The following is a 19,013-nucleotide window of genomic DNA, read 5'->3' on the forward strand; positions in this document are numbered from 1 at the left end:
CGATCCGCACGGTACATTCCAGTTAGACAAGAAAGTCATGGTTAGTATTAAACCATCATAACTGTTCTAACACATAGTTTAGTTAAAATATTCGGTACTCTTCAACATTCGACTGACCTTTTCTCGATGGTGTGGTTCCAAATTTGTACAGCCTTGAAATTCTGCCTGGTTCAGTTTCCGCAAGTTCAGCCGTGTGAATCATCACAAGGGTCAATGCCCATTAGTTTCCGAAACAAGATAAAACAAAGATTTGAGGGAAGAAACAATACAGCAGAATAAAAAAACCAGGACCACGTAAACATTTAGCAACCTGCGCACCATAGACAGCGAATAGCCTCTTTTCGCGCATCTATATCGTACTTTCGGTGCCGACGTTTGTCAAACCAATTAATGCCCAGGCATTTAGTCGGCACTCCAACATCTTTCTGAAGTTTAATCAATTGCTTCCGATTCTGCTTTGATTTCGGTCCCCAAGTTTCTTACTCACTGAAATCGTGGCGACGACAGCAAATTGCAGCATGAGCGACTTTCTGCTCGACCGTCTTATGAATGGATGGATTTTATCAGCATTCCATTTGAAGCTGGCTGATGAAGCAATCTCAGTCTTTTTTACTTTGCTGCAATGTCTTCCGCAAGCGTAACGGTGGCATCTATGAGGCTGGAGGTCCGACTTATATAGACATCGGCGTCCAAGATCTCCGGTAGAAAGAAACGCGCAGCACCGGAGTTTCAGAGGCGGTCTGGTAGTCAGCTGTACAAGTATGGACCACGATATTGGGACTGTGGGTATCGTTTTAAGGTAGAATTCGCGACTCTCGCGGGCTGGGGGCTCATTTCCCACAAGTATTTTTTGTTTCTTTTTCTTTCTTTCTTTTTTTACGTGCAGCCGATGCAGTGAACGTATCCAAATTCCCACGTTCCGAAAAACCATGCAACACAATATCTGCCGCGAACGAGCTAAGCAATACACCCCAAGTACAACGCGCGCTCTATTCTAACGGCGACAATAGAGACAAGTCGCTGCAAGGTTCATCCGTAGGCACGCTGATGTTTTAATGGGCGGATCTATTTTTGTCAAGGCGGCCTTCTTATTCTCGAAGTGTCATTCCTATAGCTCGCCCTTACTTCTACGAAGCATGTCCATCTTCCCGCTTACCAACAGCTTGCCTTTAGACGGGCTCCTGACTGGACAAACCGCGGTCGCAGCCTTCCCGCCGCACTGCACGAGAAATCTGCGAGCCGGAGCATAGTGCTGGGAAGTCGCAAAAGGGCCGCTGGCGTCGTGTTCAGACAGTAATGGTTCTGCGCGCCTGGCTCGCGGTGTATACGGCGGAACCGGTCTGCCGCTCGGCGACCGATTTGTGGCCCGAATGGAAGCCCAAGGGGCTGCGCATTGTTCGCGAAACGAGAGCCAAACACGACTGCGACCGATTAAAGCCACGTTTCGCTGTTCGCGGAGGGCCGCCATTCTTAAGCGGCATATCGACCACGTGGAGGGAGTACACGCTTCCGACGCATTTGCGGCGCGGCCGCCTGATCGTCGCCGCGCTGCAGACCTACTTCTGTGCGCGACGTCACAATTACGCGGTGGTGCCCAAGGCGGAAGCAGCGCTCAACACTGCCACATCCGTTATAGCCTCCTGAGAGCCCATAGTGGTCCGCTTTTATATCCTTTGGAAAACTGGGCTAGAAATGACAATCGAAATCATTCAGATCTAGCTTGAAGCTAGATACATGCGGCACCACATATCAGTGATTTAATCGTCTTGTTGTCATCGTCACCGACGACGTAAAACGCCAGTGCGGTACAAGTCTAATACCATAAGGCTGCGCTGATAACCATCATGATGAACCAGTACAACGGACTGCGGTGCGTTTAACATGAGGTGCACAAAAAAAAAAGGGGGTTTGCTCCTGAAGAAGCACGAGAGAGAGTCACTTTGTCAATGTACACGGAGATGATGCTATGCGCACGTACAACGTCAGTGCAATCAAAGTCGCTGCATCAAAGTCGCTGCAGTGTACGCCGAGAGGACCATTTTCCGTTTCCACGTATTTACATAGGATCCCCGGATGTAACGCTTCCTCTTAATTGCACGACGTGGCAACTAAACGCCTCAGTCGTGACTTATCATACGCTATTCAATCGCAGACAACAAGCCATGCTGTATGACACGGAACTACCTCGACAGGCTCAGAACATCCCCGCAGAGAAAAGAACACTTTCTCGGCGCGGGGATTGCAAAACTATCGAGGCACGCTAGTTAAACACTCTCTACACCGGTCACCGTGCGCCAGTCATTATCATGTCTTGCGTGAGCACTGCATGATCAGTGAAAGCACTACACTCGCGCAGCAGCCACAGCTATAGCTGTGCCTTGACTCCGCCGATGACGACCCGAACGAGCGACTGCGGTTTACGCGGTCAGATATCAGCACGCGGCCGCTCTGGACCTGAATTCCCCCTCCCAACACCGACCGCATTTCTCGCCTAATTGGGCCTTAAATGACTCTGCGCACGGACTCGGTAAGAGAGTTCAGCGTTATGAAAGCTAGGGAGCGGGCAAGATCCAATGATCAAAGCAAGCCTATAGTATGTCAGTCCACTGCGTTTTTTTCTTCTTTTTTCTGGCCATTCTTGCATGCCACAAAATCCCTTCTGCACCTCATGAAGGATAGTGTACTGTACGAACGCTTGTGACAGCGGAGATTCATCTGCGAGTGACTCTGCGAATGACTGACTTCTTATTATTTTTCTCCTCTCTCCTTATCTGTTCTACCCTATTTACCCTCCCCAAGTGTAGGGTAGCCAACCGGGCACGGTTAACCTCCCTACCTTGCCCTCTTCGTTTATCTCTCTCTGCGGCTCTGGCAATCAGCTTTCGCCGATCCTCCGATGCCGAACTGGTGAGGCCGTCTCCCATTGCTCGTGCGTTGCGCTTCAGTTGGGAGAGTTATTGAGGTTTTTTAGCAGGCCCATGTGGCATGGTATAGGGTAGCTCGTCCTGTATAGAAAAGACAATGTGGTTGATAAAGGGTGGGGTACATCACCTGGAGGAGCGTGAGATCAGGATAGGTGTCGGTCTGGAGTTTCCTCCAGGCCGTAGCTTCAGCTCTGGTGAGAGATGGGCGTGGTGGCGGCACCGTTCTTCTCTAGAGACGGTAGTGCTGAAGTATTTCGTAGCAAGTGTGTAGTGCTTGTGGAATGTGGTCCTCTGCCGTCTCTTGCAGTGCCCGGTTGCAGTGACTTGGGTACTATAGGAAACTATTCGATATATGTTGCAAATATGTGCATGGTGCAGGCATTACGCCGATTTTATCAGTGTTAATTACATTTACGCAATAATTCTTCAAGTCATTCATATCATCAGTATGCTGATGGCGTTTCAGGACAGGCGCCATTGCGTCTCGACTGGCTGTAAAGAAAAAGTTTGTCGGTGCACCGCGCAAGGGCACATGCAGGCAGTACACAATCCCAATTAAGACGCGGCACTATTTTCTGCCGCGCATTAGTGCTCACAACTGTACATCTGCCTTTCTTCACGATTGTTGTAGCTCGAGCAACAAGCTACAGCCGGTGCACACTGTGGTCTGTTTCACCAGCGGCAGTCGACGCACTGCCCAAGATTATTGCCGTTCATGGACAAACTTCGCATGGAATAAGCTTTGTCGATCATTTCGAACACGAACAGACGATCGCAGACATCCAATGAGAAAAGAACATGCCTCTTGTAGCTAAGACATCCCTGCGCACGCATACAAACGCACGTCGTCGTGATGAATGGTTTGCTGAGCGCGCACCGATTTATGTTCAAGTTCACCTCGTGCGCATGCGTGAAAGTGTGTCATCGGCTACTAATTGCGCTGGCGCACACGATGTTTCGTGCGGTATACGAGGTAAAAGAGGAATTCAAGCAGTCGCTCCTAAACTGCACGAAAATAGCTGATTGCCGTGACCAGCCGTGAGGACTGCGCCGAAGACGATTCAAGAAGTTCACAGACGCAATCGTTGACCTAGACAGTATACGTCAGATGCAGCAATGAAGATAACAAAACTCAGTGCTGACTACTGTGGCTGATACTGGAGCTACAATTACGTTGTTCTCTGCATGACAGGTCGCGAAAGAAATTGATCCCAGCTGATAATCTTGCAATTAGCTTGTGAATGCCTAAATTATAGGACACCTTGACGACTTCTGTTCGCACATTATTGACAACGTCAACGACGTTTCTTAAATAAAACGATGATCCGCGAGTGCTTCAGGAAACCTTGAAAGTCGGAACTGCGTCGAGTCAGTTACCTCCCAAATGAACATACTCGAGCGCAGACGGCAAATGTAGTGTAAGGCACTGCGTTCACTTCAGCGTGCTCACGAATTCGGAGAAGGTGACCATTTCTGCACGTCGCTTCTGCCGAAACACTCTCCCCGCTCTTCAAGCAAGAGGCCAGGCGACGTTTACGCTCAAGCATACCGACAAACTATACCTTTTCTGGTGGTCTCCCACGCGAAGCGCAAATCCTAGTACACCGGGTCGAGCTGCCAGGCGCCGCTGCCGTTTATATACCCTGCGGGCATACTCGCAAAAGTGAGGCGCTTTCGGAAGGAATCCTCCGATGGTGTCGCCACAAACGTCAATGTTCGCACCATATGTGTGTATTGTTCTACACATAGCCACTTCGATGGTGGATGCCTGCTGTGGGAGTGTCACGATGAAATCCAGGCAATGTAACCCCGTTGTGGAACTTTGTCGTAGAAGCTGGCCTGTGGGGCTCAATAGTATTGATGTACCCTTTCCTTCACACTATTAAGGTCTTCGGCAATCCTCTGCGATTAAAGATGTTATTCTGCCAGGACGCACCTCAGAGATCTCGCGGTCAGCAGACAAGAATATCTAAAACCCACGCAGCCGCATCGCCTGGAACAGTGTTAGTTATCGCGCAAACGTTTAGGTACAACCAGTCAACGCCGAAACGAACTTGCATTGCCGACACCTGTGACCTCGACCAGCGACAAAGCTTCCCACGCCGCGTGCTTGACTCTGCGCACCACTGCAGCGTCTGCGCACGCGGAAGGGTTGCTTCGGGCTGTCAAGGCGCGAAGCCATCGGTCGTGCGCGAGACAGCCGCTCCTTCAGCTGCGGCGGACATTCATCACACTCTAGATGCGAGACCGCCCAAGGGCGCGTGAACCATTCCGAGGTCGACGACGACGACGACAAAAGAAGAAGCGTGCGGACCCGTCCAAAGACGCCGCCGCGAAAATTGGGGCCGCGCCTGCGACGTCGGAAAAGGCGAGCCATGAATAGCCGATCCGGTATACGACCGACGGCCAATGGATTGTACGGAGACGGCCTTGTCTCAACCTTGAACGCGCCTCCCTGCTGTATAGAGAGAGAAGAAATTTTATAGGGACGGACAGGACAGCAAGAAGGCCTTGTTTTGAGATAGTTTGGCTGACATCGAATTAGCCAAATCTACGGTGAGAACTGTTAGGCTCAACGAAAAGTGGCCAGTTGCCGGTTACACGTAATCAGTCATCGGATGCAGGTGGCGTGTCGTACCCTGGTGCAGTCGTCGCCACGTGCGCGACCGAGGAACCCACTCATTGATGCTTATGCATGTTTCCGTGCTCTTTTTTTTTTTTTTATGTACAAGCAACTGGCTACGATTGGCTGCGACAAAGATCAGTTGTTCGTCCACCTCGTGTCGTACCCGACTTCCACGTTATGTTCTTGAAATGTTCATGGTACGAAAACGCAGGCGTACAAAACACGACACAATAAGAACGAGATGGACAACAGAACGCCGACTGTCGTCTGAATGCTGGCAAAAATAAGGATGACAAAAACTATTTGCGCATGCTCTATGGAAATGAGTGCCAATCCGCCACTTACGGACACACGTAGGCATTGGCGAAAGATAGAGGTTTAAGCACAGCTCCTATTTTTCAAGATAATTGAGGGCGGAGTTACGCACTTGCTACCGTCATTAGTGACATGTCGCGTCTCTCTGCGAAGTTTCTCAGCTTTCCGTCAGCCTAAGTACTCGTACGTACCCTGCTCTGACCAAAACAGTAACCGAGACAGGCCAGGTGTCCCGTAGACTTCCGGTAACGCATCTCTAACGGAAATCGCGTAAGCATTGGATAACCTCCGGCTAACGCACACACACACGCTTCCTTGTGCCGACTTTCTCGAGTAAACGGAGGCGCAGGCTAACCGGTCGCCAACCGTCAAGGACCGTGGCTGTCCTGCGCATACGACCACAGCCTACAACGGAAGTCCACGCTCTGCGGCAAGCAAGGATACGGACGCTGCGGACGTAACGGCTTCGACGACCGCGCCCCAACGCGTGCGCGTGCGAAAAAAAAGAAAGTAAAGCAATCGTCCACGACCGGGATGACCCGGGGCGGTGCCCGGCGCAGCAAGTTTCAAAGCAAGGCGCGTTGCGGAAAGAAATTAGCATCGCCCGCAGCGCCAAGACTAGCGAGTGAGATACGGACGCCCAGAGCGCGCTACAGGTGCGGTGCCATTGAGGGGAAAACAAAATGGCCGTCGATTTTCATCACCCGGGACAATCAGACCACGGGGCGAGTGAGAGGAAGGGAGGCGGGGGAAAAGAATGGCGCCGGAGTCTCTTACCTTGAACCGTGCTAGCTGGATTCTCTGGGGCCGAGAGGGACCGGTGAAGCTGACCACGCCCGCGCCTGGAGTTACAGCGATATGAAATAATTCTCCTTCCGCTGTGGAAAGGGCGTATCTCTCTTTCGACGCGCGTGCGCATAGCATACGTATAACGAACGATTGTCGAGAGGACGAACGGCGATATAGCCGTGATGGATGCTCTAAAAGATACTGTCCCAAAATATGTTATCCGATACTCGTAACAGCTTCGGTAAGGATGCCGAAGAGCGAATGGCCGTTAGGGGATCAACGTATACTCAACGTACTGCGCATAAAGAGGTACTCGTATCTCGACAGGGGCCTTCGGCGAAGTGCGATACAGTGGTATAGGGGAAATGCAGTACTAGTATTTTTTTTTTCTTACCTTGTCCGGGTTCTCAGCGCTCCTTACTGATGCCATGCTACGATTGCGCGGACCGCTGTTGTTTTTGTTTTGTTTCTTCGTCGTGGTATTCACTCTGCATCCACCCACTACTTGCAGGAGTGGACATAAAATAACGGTAATTGAGAGCGGTTCAAAGATGTTACTACGCCGTTCGAAAACATCATCAAGAAAAAGGAAGGAAACAAAGATGGAAACAAAGATTGTAAGAAATAAGTTGCGAGCAAAAACTGTCTTGACGTAAACTCCAACTTACCAACAGGTTTGATGACTTCGTGGACGGAAGAACAACTTATTTATACTTTGATACGTAAACAATAGCTTTGATGGGGGCGAAATGCGAAAACACCCGTGTACTGAGGTTTCGGTACACATTAAAGAACCGCAGGTTCTCCAAGTTATTGCGGAGTCCCCCACAACTGCATGCCTTATAATCAGATCTTGGTTTTGGCACGTAAAACCCCATATTTTTTTTAAACAATAGCTTTAAAACGATATCGCCGCCGATAGAACGAAGGTTTTTTGAAGAACGCACAGATTTAAGAGTAATACACGAAGAAACAAGACGGAAACACAAGATGACATGGCAAAGCGCGACTAACAACTGTTTATTCTTCGTACGTTTGTCAAATCTGTATATCTTTTATATTTATACAAGAGAAAAAAAAGTGATCCTCCTGACCCCACTTGTTGCTCTGGGACAAATACTCAACGTACTGCGCTGCTAGCGACATAATGCTCTCTGCTCTATCTGACGAAAAAGAAAACATGCATCGACAACGTGCTGAAGGTAACAGACGATCACTCGAAGATAGCGGACGGTGTCACCGAAGCTTCCTGCGCAGTTACGCCTAGGCGAATACGGAAGCGTATTATTTATGCCGATGTCAGTCGACAGACAACTTCAGTCACCAAACCTGACGTAGAGCAAAATTTACTATCGAACGCCCTCCTAACGGGACGAAATCTGAGCCCAAACAGGCTGGCCAGAAGCGGCACTTACAACCCTCTCCAGTAGGAATTCCGAGACTCGGTACACCTACCCTCAGAAGGACTTCTGTTTTACGATATCGATTACTACCGAGACAGACGTATAGAACGCGTGACAGAAAAAGAAAAAAAAATGAGCTCAGCAGGTGTCCAACGTGGATGGGCTACCGCCTAAAAACAAGCGAGCGGGAAAAAAATATGGTTATCACTCTTGTGCTGTAGGGACACGCTCGCGACAGACGGACGGCGCGTACTATACGTCACAGGCAAATGCCGAGGGTCGATCATTTTTAGCAAGCCGAGAAACGGCTCACGCATGCAGTGCCCGGAGAAACGCCGTCTTGGCGGGGACCCGATCATGCGGAAAGTTTGACCCCGTCTCTTTACTTAGTCTCGCTGCTTTCTCGACATACTCCCACCCAGGAAACGAAAACGCGTTTCCTGCGGGCAGCTACACACTGACGGATCAGTCGGGCGCAACGAGGGTCCCGCCTTCGTGTGTATTTCCTTTTTATTTCATTCTCTCTCTCTCTATCTCTTTTTTTTTTTTTTTTTGCAAGCAAGCAACATTCATATTTTTAATACTGCGCAGCGTTGCGGGATATCGTGCGAGGTCGCCGCCAGTGTGTGGGATAAATATTTCCAGGTCTGGCCACATAGACAAGCTATAGAGACAGCTTTGTAGAAGTGTTCATTATTATAATTTATTTTATTCGCTCATGTGACAGTGTAAACTCCGCATATCACATGTGCTCATTTATTCCTCCCAGTGCAGAGTTACTGGCACGTATTTCGACTATAGTCACTAGCCAAGGCCAGTGGCGCCTGTCAAAACTTGCGACGTCACATCGATTCAACGAGTTTTATGACAGCGTCGTCGCTTGTCGATAAGTTTAAAGCCGTTTTGCGACCTACCTGGTAAAAGTGACCCCTTCGTCATTTCAAACGCGCAGTTTTTACCGCTTTATAACCGGTCCGATTTATACGCTTACAGCGACAAGCGCTGCCCTGCATGTTTTGCAGCGTGGTCTTCCGACTGCTCAAACGAGCAGACGCTGCGGTTGCTAATACGCGTGCTTCGCTGTCAGGTCATCCAGTTTTACAACATCAGCGTCTTTAATTTTTATCGGCGCGTCAACGGCTTGTGACGGGGAAGATGTGGTCGCTCTCGGAGGTAGCTTTAGCTCGGCGCCAGCTTCGAATTCCCAATTCAAATACATGTAAAACGCAAAAAAAGAAAGGAACTATAATTACAAAACTGTTGAACCGATTTGAACGAAATTTGTTGAATTTAGGCGAGAGAACTGAATTTAGCGGTTGTATGAAGCGTAATTCTGATTTAGGGCCTCATAGTTTTTCCAAAAAATTGCTGGAAATCGGTAAGTTCCATGAAATTAAAGCACGCAGTTCACAAATCCGTAACCCTGCACGAGAAACAAATATCGCAGTTCTGTTAACCGCGTCTACTAGAGCGCCTAAAGCGTACGAATTTTATATATGAATTTACAGCCTATGTGAAATTGTTACAATGTTTACGAGTGCTTTGCGAAAGTCCCACTTACAAATTAGTCGTGTATTTCAGAGCTGTGCGTAATGCATCGATTTGTTCGCTTTAGATGTCTCAGTAGGTACAGTTTAGAGAATGCGCGACACCCTTTTTTATTGCCGAGTTACGGAGTTGTAAGCTGGATGCTTCCGTTTTCTTAAGTTTAGCGAATCGCAAGATCTATTTTCCTAAAACAATTGATGGTTTAAGTATGAAATCTGCTTCCTACAGTCGGCAGAGTTTAACATCTTGCGACAAACATCATCAATATAGGTGGTCTGGATGCCGAGCAAAACGACTCCTCGGTTCCCATGTATTTAGACAGGAGTATATATGGGTATCTGAATATTCGAAACTTTCGAATAACGAATCAAATAGTGACTATTCGCAAATACGAATTCAAAGCGTCGAATGTGGGCAATTAAACTTGAAACTGCAGTAAAATCACGATCAATTTCAACCCCGCGGGCATTGTATAAGCACAAAATTTAAAGACTTACCTAGTGGAGCAGGCCACTTCGCTCAGGAAGCCCATACTTTAGCGGCTATACGACGATCATTCGCACCTTCCGAGGAGTCCCGCCTACGCTAATAAATTGATTATTTGTTCATAATGCTCCTTTTTGTGCTTTTAACAAACAATGCTTCGTAACGTGCAATGTAAGGAAAGAAACTTGCTAATGTTATCAGTACTATAGCGTGTGAATATAATTCTATATTACATGCGAAAACGGCGTTCTTTATTAAAAAAATATTCGAAAAGTATTTGATTCTATTCGCTTCTGGCACTATTCGACAAGTATTCAATTGAGTATCGAAAATTACTATTCGGGCACCCCTATAGCTCACGGATAAACCTAGCTCTTCAAGTATTGGGCAGCTGCACATATAAGACACTGCCTGCCGTGAGTGTACAGAGGCGGGCTCTAGCTTCTGCAATTGTGCACCGTATTAACGGTGCGTCTCGCAGCGGTGTCCAGCGAACCCGTGCATGCGTGCGTGCCGTGCTCACGCCTGACGAAACATAAGACGCGTGCACGTTACGTGCAGCGGCCACGCGCCGCTCCACGGCCCCGGGCGCATTTCCTGCGCCCGACGTCGTTATCGCGTCGTCGACGTTTCTGTTACACGGCTGAAACTCTGTTGCGTGCGCCGGCGGGCGGTCGTTGCGTGTCGGGATTCGGGTAACGAGATCGCGAAATAATCGCGGGAGGCATTGTTTTGCAACAAACCGCGCTCGCTCGTTTCAGGCTACCTCTCTGATGAACGATACCGCATACAAACATGCTTCCGTGAAAAATCAAAAGAAATAAATCTCTCTGTCGTCTGCACCGCCAGAAAGTCAAACTTGTGTTGGTCAAAAGTGAGGTAGATGATTCCAGCATGATACACACGTATGAAGTATAAGTACTGCAGTACTCAGCGATAGAAACGCGATACTTCGGACAACATGGCGGCCGGTACTTTCTTGCGCTACCGGCGGGCGCTGGTGACACTGAGATGATGCATTTTTGTGTCACATGAAAGCGAGAATCTTTTTGATGCATCGTAACTGCGTTCGGCCTCCTCGGTGATGACCCAGCGACCACCGGTGGCGCAAAAAGGGCCGGCCGCCATGCTGTCCAAGTATCGCGTTTCAATCGTTGAGCACTCTACATATCAACTCAAAGGGCAGTCCGTGTCTGGTCTAGACTAGCTATATAAGCAACGGACAAAAGTTGTTTAAGCATCCGGCTCCAATTTCTCAACACCTGAAGTAAAAGTGAGTGATTCAAAGTAAAATTTAGTACTGAACAAGTGCTGCCCAAACTCGGTAAAACTAGCGGACAGTCGGTCCCATTGCCGCTGTCTCGATACCGTCCGGTAATGACCAGACCCTCGTTATAGTGAGTACTACGGTCACCGTAAATGACTCAAATGGTGCCGACATCGCAAAGCCGCGCAGGGAAGTAGTGCTCAAATGTACCAGGAGGCGGCACACAGGTTGCAAGATAATCGGACATGTATAGGGTAGACAGAGTATTCCCCTTAGACTTATACAAAGCTTTGCCATTGCTAAATATGCCATATGCATAACTTTTTCAGTACAACAGTAATGACTGTGCCTGTTTTTGGTACGCGCAATGCCGAATTGAAGTAGAAGAACGTCTATGGGTGTGTAAGTACGTGGAGGGTGGTGGTAAGGTTAGCCGGCGCCGTGCCAAGCACTTCCCCGCGTTTTTGTCAACAGCCTAGACAGCTGTGCTTTCGTTCCTGTGGCTGCGTGACAGAACAAACAAATAAACCCCGCGCCAACTCCTCCGCCTTCTCTCGTGGATGCTGGACGTCTGACCGGACTCGTAATTCCGGATCGGATCGTTCTCCGGATCGCATTGTTGCTAAAGGCCCACAAGACTTCTTGAGCCCGCATACACAATACGCTATGGCTTGGGCGTGTCTCTGAGAAGAATGAGATCTGGGCGCGCATTCCAGGTCAGCTTTGACATCCCCCTTACGTCAGAGACCCGCTCGTGCGGGCGAATGCACGGGGACGGCAGCGGTCCACAAAATCCCAGCATTTCTATAGCGTCCAGCTATTGTAAATGTGCTGTCACTTATTGTCAACGGTGTTCTGAAACGAACAATCAGACGCCTCGTCTCTTGTCTATACGAGATTTGGAGCTCCGACTTCATCCCTCATCGTGAATGCGCTGTGCAACGACCTCGAATGTAATGTGATTTCTACAGAATATGATTCAAATATTTGCTTTGTTTTTATTTATTGGAAGCATTTGCCACAACGCATAGTGAGAGAGCCGCGGTGAACCAGTGGCTGTGGTGTTGCGCTGCTAGGCACGAGGTCGCGGGTTCGATTCGCAGCCACATTCCGATGGGGAGGGAATGCCAAAAACGTTCGTGTGCCGTTCTTTGCGCGCTAGCAACGCCAGCTGACCGAAATTTACTGAGCTCTTTACTGCGGCGTCCCTCAAAACCTACCGTGCACCAAGATAGTCGAAATTTGGGCTTGCTCACCCGATCATCTACTGTGCCGTTTCTGGACGTTAAACCCCAATACCTATGATTTTAGTTAAATTCATAACGAGCGAGAGAGAAGAGAAAAGAAAACACAAATTCTGCAGCTCTGCGGCTAGGAACTGGAGCAGTGTCTCTGAGAACTTGTTCTCCGTCACCCAACAGTTGCAGCACTCCTACAATTTGTTAGTCGTAACAACAATCACAGGTGCACAAGTGCCAAGCGTTTACTACCCTCACCTATTAAAGGAAAAAGAATTAGAATCCACGAAGAGAAAGAAAGCAAGTAGTGACAGAGTAATGCGTTCGATTCAATGGCATGGAGCTTACGCAGAAGAATTCAATGTCAATCCCATTCAGCGAAGGGTTTGTCGTGGGTCTGGGAGAGAGAAGCTGACTGCAGTCTTAAGAAAATATAGAGAAGTATAGAGAAAGAGAAAACAAAAATACTGACAACACAAGAGGATCGGCGGTTCGCTCTAAAAAGAAAAGAAAAAAGAAACATACAGCGGCAAACTGGTCACATCGTCATTTTGCAAGGAGTTTCCAGCTTCCTGTCCAAGATGAGGAAAGAAAAAAAAAAGTGATTCGTGTCGGACAGCCAGGCGGCGTCCGTTGAGCTCTTTATCGGGGGTGGTGTCTCACACTGCGAACTGTCGTTCGTGACAGCACTGGGATCGTTCGTTTGCGGTGAGCAAAATGACCAGGCCTGGCCCGCAGTTCCACTTCTGCGGCGAAAGTAACTGAATACAGCATGCAGGCGGCGCAGTTCTCCAATCGTAAAGCAAAACGTAACATCTTTCTCTTTTCTCTGACTCGATAGATGTGCAAAGTATGGCGCGAATGTTACAAGCATAGACGACATTGCCTGCTTCACTGTAACCCGAGAATGTGCACGACGTAATGACCCAGAACTGTTACACCGGTAGTAGTGCTAAAGCCCATTTACGAAATATTGCGATGCCCTAACACAGCGTGTATTACTTGAATAGCGTTCCGTTCTCAACGCTTTAGTAGACGAATCTACAGAATTCCGTTGTTTTACTCTCGCGAAGCTACGACTGACACTTTCGTTGAAGTTACTGAAATTTCGGGCGATCTTTCCAGTTCAGTAAAAAACTCGGCGCGTAACAGATCCAAACACTGCCTCCGATCAGTCATTAGAATGTGATTTCTATTTAGCACTACAAATTTAATACAAACCGAAAAAAAAAAGATACAGGCACCGACATAGGTGAAAAAAATTATGTAAAAAGCTGGCGTTTCGGCCCCCGCACGGGAGTTTTGTTCACAATGAAGGGGAAGCAGAGTGGGTACAAGGTTATATTCTGTTGAGTACATGACGTAAGGTGCAGGCATAGATAGGGTTAAGCTTTTCGTAGTTAAGATTCAAAGTGCGTGCCGCTGTCTGTATATGAAGCGACTCAAGATAAAGCCGCTGACTTGAATTTATTCCACGTGTTAGACTACGACGCTATGACTCAACCCGACCTGCGTCAAATTTAACTCAAATCGGTTCAACCTTGCCCAGTGAGAACACTTCAGCATTTCGTACGCGTCTGAGTCGGGAAATGGCAGCCGGTAAGCACAGCTAAACCTTCTCCCTCCGTTCATTTCATTTCGTTTCGGGAATTACCTTTTCGTACAAATTATGCTTACCAACTGGGTTACCCAGCGGCTTCACTCCTTCCCAAGAGCGAAGGTTCCTAAATCACAACTACCCCAAAAACACAGCTAGCTCGACGGCCCACGGTGCAGGACAATATACTTTTTTTTTTCTCGTGTTTTCGCGAGGATCCCTCCCCTTCATGCACGTGTGCACTTAAACAGAACCGCGTACGTTGCCACGCCAGATTCAAAGAGAGCAAGAAACAAAGCGGGACAGCAAATCATAAAAAAAAGGGGGGAGAGAGGGAGTATGAAAAACAAGAACGCAGGAAAACGCCCCAAGGAAAAAAAGTGAAGCTGCCGTGCGAGATGAGTGATTTGGGTTGGCGACCTGCCGCGCGAGCGCTGAAAAACGAAACACAAACAAAAACACGCACCCCGGGAACAAGCGACCCAGACTCCCGACAGCGCGAGCATCTCTTCAGTTCAAGGAAGGAAGGGGGGAAACATTATTAATAAAGAAGCAGCAGCGACTCCGCGCTTTCGCCTCCAAAAGCACGCGACCTTGGAATATGAAGGAAGCATTTGCATGTTCGCTGGGCTCTTCGCAAGCGCCTTCTCATTCACGAGACACGGTCGACCGCGCGTAACCTTGGTGGGACGCTTGGCAAGGATTTTAGGTACAAATGTATTCAGATTCAGAATTTAGAAAAATGCACTTACATACTTCTTTTTTTTATTTCTTTATTTTTAACTTATTGTTTGTTCATTTCTCGTCTGTTTTAAGACACCATCCCTTCGAGTGCTATTCATTCCGCAATATGCTTTCGTCTGCGAGCGCATGGAATGCTGGGATGCACGACACAAGGTTTTTGCCACTGGTGTATACTTAGCACTTTACAGAAGTATATATATAAACAGTGTATATGCAAAACTTCATTCTCGTCTGGCTGAGGGCAGTGTCCCTAACGCGCATACGCTTGAATACAATTTTTCCTAGGTAAAGCGTTTGTTTTTCATTATAGTCAGGTAAAAACGGTGCGAGTATAAATCGCATACGATTGACTCCTTTTTCGTCTGGATAAAAGATGGACGCGCGGGAACGCACACCTCAGTCGTCGAAGAACCACAGCCAGTCGCCCAGTCGGTGTATAGTGCTCGCCGTGAAGCAGCGGTAGTAGGATCTGACATCGTTGCTTCGGAGTTTGACAAATCCCCAGCCTACTCTCGAGAACTACTGCGCATGCGTGCGCTGGATTGCTCATCAAGTACAACTGCGACACCGACGCGTCTCGGGCCCCCTGCAGAGCTGATTCGCACTGTATACTTGCTACCTCAACACAGCAAAGTTACCGCTGCTGCAAGAAAAGCCGTTTCATCCGTGCTGTCTTCAGCGTCGGGTTCGTGCAGTTCGTGCAGTTCATGCAAACTTAGACGCGCGAAATTTGAAGCGAAGTACCACCGTCACTGTGCACTTCATTTTCCTCTAGTCACACTACGCCGACTACAACGTACGGCACTTACTATGGCCTAACTTGTTCCGGGGCTGCAAGAAGCTAACTGCAGAGCTTTGCTTCGGTTCTCTTGCCCAGTCGGCTTAAGAGCTTACGTATCGAGCCCTTAACATTGAAACGCTTAAGCTCGCCCCGTTTTCGTGTCCGAGAATGTCATCGACCACTGAGGTGCCAACTCAGTAACGTTTTTTCTATTTGTCTCGTTTCAGGTGCACCATGAGGACTACAGTGCTGGCGGTCACGGTATTTGTGACTATCGCTGCAGTGTCCGCATCTAGGGTAAGAGAATCTCTTACCAATGAGTGTACTGAGTATCTACAAGCTACTACGTCTCCGCCGCTTGTATGCAACATTAACCTGTCGTGCTTCATGTCGTTCCAGTCGGCGCGGCAGACGCACTACCAGCCCAGCGGTGGTGCGGCAAGCCGGGGATCGGCTGCCGGCGGCTACGACGCCTACCAGCCCCAGCAGGCGCAAGCGCAGTCCTTCAGGCCACAGGTGCAGGCGGCGCCGCAGCAGTCTTACGACCAGTCCGCCTATCAGGGACAGCCAGCTCCGCGGGGAAGGGCCACGGTGCAGTCCTTCGGCGGCGGACTCGCCAGGCCCACGCAGCAGTCCCAGTCGCAGGGAGGACAACAGGTACGCCAAGCAACGACCGCTCCTCTTCAGGCGGACGCGAACATTTTGGGGAGTTTTTGCGCACCGCAACTTTTCTCATAGTCATCCTCTAGCGTTCAGCGCTTAGTACTTGCATTACCTGCGAAGCCAGTGTAGTGTACGCTTCATCACACGCTTCATCACGTGCTTCTCGAATCAGCAGCCTCAAAGGCACGAAAAGTGCGAAGCGTCACGTCCGCATGTGCAACCCGCAGGCATCAACCCACTGGGAAGTTATGGGACGGCGCAACTGCACTCCTCGTCGCCCTTTTATGTTCAGCATTTCGCATTCGCGTTCCCAGATTACCTAACGCAGTACACGTCCGCTTTATTACATGTTAGTCGAAGCCGCAACCACAAACATCACAGCAACTGTGAAGCGGCATATTCACCTGTTTCGCCCAGGCGATAACATATTAGGAAGTTTTAGCAGACCGGAAGTGCCTTCCTCAACGTCTTTTCGTATTTCTCGGCGAGCTAAAGCACTGTAGACATCCGCTATGTCACGCAGTCACCGAACAGCCGCAAAAGGCACATCAATATGAAGCGGCACCTCGAGATGCTTTGCGCAGGCGCCAATAGATTAGGCAGCTTAAGAAGACCGCAAGTGCCATCTTCGTCCTACGCTCGCATTCTTTGACGAGCTAAAACACAGCATACATGCATTTTATCGCGTAGTCACCGAAGCGAGAGCTGCAAGAGGCACGGCAAGTATGAAGCGGATCGTCGACCTGTTTCTCACAGGCGCAAGAAACAGTATAAGTTTTAGCACCTGCGACTACGAAGCGCAGTGCCCTCCTAGTGTTCATTTTAAATTCAGCGCTTCACTTACTCTCCAATCATTTCTCGAACGGAACACTCATCCTTATCGCGTGGTCAACGAAGCTGTGGTTTCAAAGGAAGTGCAGGTACGATGCGTCACATCCACTAATTCCCTGCCAGAACCAGTTGACTAGAAATTTGCAGCACGCCACAAGCAACATTGCCCCCTCTTCTCGTCATCGCTCACGCTTACATTGCAAATGTGGTAGCGCACTTAACAACAGGTACGAAGCGACACTCCCCCCTTCCTCGTACATAGCATGAAGCCCTCGCTCTCGACGGGCTTCAACTGAGCAAATCATTATTGACAAATCGAAAAATATAATGACAATTCGAAAAAGATTCTGTGGGATAAAACCACTCACTCTGCTCAGACAGCACTCCGATACCCTAAAAACGACTTGAACGTTGCCGACCCCGCTAGCAAAAGGCGGAAGACCAGGGTGACAGTCTCAGATAAAAGTGCCACGTTTAATAAATGCGTAATTTTGAAACTGTAGCACCACGTAGGAACAAAGAAATACATCAAAAACAATGTCACGTTATTCGGAGTGGTCTTTACTTATCTTGAAACGAAACAACGCTTGTACGTCATTAATCCAAAATATCTGACACACCTTGTGGCAAGGCCAGTTACTTAAGGAAATGTCTAATGGAAAGTACACAGATTTGTTATATTACTGCCCCAAGTTATATTACGTCCGTTAATCCTCGAGGTGCGGCAGAACGCAACTCGGTCTATAAGATGGCTGGCTTTCGTTTATCAATGTCGCCTGAAAAGCGTGCTTCACGGCACTAACACCCACATGACGGAAAAGCCTCCCTTTTGCACCGTTCCTCTTCGAATATGACAGCATCTCTCTCCTCTCAAACTACGCAGTCCCAGAGCGAGGAGGAGGAGGAGGAGAAGCCCAACCCGCTGACGCTTCTGCTGGAGAAGTCGACGTTCACCTGCTCGAGCAAGACGGACGGCTACTACGCGGACAACTCGGTGAACTGCCAGGTGTTCCACTACTGCGTCGCCGGTGCCAAGCACTCGTGGATGTGCCCCGAAGGAACAGTGTTCCACCAGGTGCACCTGAACTGCGTGCCCGCCAGCCAGGATATCTGCAACACTGCCGAGAAGTTCTTCTTCGTCAACGACTACCTGCACAAGGCGAGTACTCCAGCAGCACGAGCGGCCTTCTTGACTTGTCGTGGTAGCTCGGTGGAAATAAGTGTAAATGCATTCTGCTGCTGAGCGGGGGGTCGCGGGTTCAACTGCCCGCCGCATTCCGAGGGGATCAGAATGCAGAAACGCTCGTGTGCTGTCCTTTGAGTGAACGTTAAACCCCAACTGGTCAAAGCTAAACCAGAGCCAGCCACTACGATGTGTTGCCAGCAGAGCCGCTAAGAATGTCCAGGACGGTACGAATGTTCGATCAATTGCGAAGTCACAAGGTGCAGTAATGAAGCAGCTAACTGCACAGCGTACTATCGTGGACAATTGAAACAAGAACAACTTAGGGCTAATTATAACGCGTTATTTCGTTTCTCATTTTGTGCACAGGTGAAATATCAGAATTATTTCGGCTCGTAGGCTCAGTGTGAAGCATGTGCCGTATTTAACAGATGGTTGACTAAAGGCGTAAGATCGCGCACAATAGTTATTACTTGTCGAAAGGAGTTTTTCTATAACTTGCTTTTGGACTATTTCGTTGATAATCGGAGAAGCCATCGTAGCGCAAATAAAACAGACACAAGGCACGACCGGACACCAGGAGCGCTCGTGATGTGCTGTCTTCGTGATGTTTACTCT

At 48.9% G+C, this 19,013-nt stretch overlaps 1 protein-coding gene and 1 long non-coding RNA gene across 5 annotated transcripts in view; one reads left to right on the forward strand and one right to left on the reverse strand.

The window, feature by feature from the left end:
• The window catches only part of LOC129386944 (uncharacterized), a 107,334-nt gene extending 100,073 nt beyond the window's left edge, over nucleotides 1-7,261 (reverse strand). Inside the window, exon 1 of the long non-coding RNA XR_008614286.1 lies at nucleotides 6,643-7,261. This is a non-coding gene — a long non-coding RNA (uncharacterized lncRNA). The remainder of the gene's footprint in view (nucleotides 1-6,642) is intronic.
• LOC126539521 (uncharacterized) overlaps nucleotides 1-19,013 on the forward strand; it is a 37,438-nt gene that overhangs the window by 11,722 nt on the left and 6,703 nt on the right. For 2 of the 4 annotated variants that reach the window (XM_050186390.3, XM_050186389.3), the window contains exons 2-4: nucleotides 15,946-16,015; nucleotides 16,118-16,375; nucleotides 18,096-18,371. In XM_050186390.3, coding sequence (XP_050042347.1) covers nucleotides 15,953-16,015; nucleotides 16,118-16,375; nucleotides 18,096-18,371 — 597 coding nt within the window. In that variant the 5' untranslated portion in view covers nucleotides 15,946-15,952. Of the gene's footprint in view, nucleotides 1-2,413; nucleotides 2,908-15,945; nucleotides 16,016-16,117; nucleotides 16,376-18,095; nucleotides 18,372-19,013 lie in introns of those variants that run through there. The other 2 variants (XM_055075448.2, XM_055075447.2) reach the window with 2 other exon arrangements.

Source organism: Dermacentor andersoni, chromosome 11 (assembly GCF_023375885.2).
Source record: "Dermacentor andersoni chromosome 11, qqDerAnde1_hic_scaffold, whole genome shotgun sequence".
NCBI classification, from domain to species: domain Eukaryota; kingdom Metazoa; phylum Arthropoda; class Arachnida; order Ixodida; family Ixodidae; genus Dermacentor; species Dermacentor andersoni.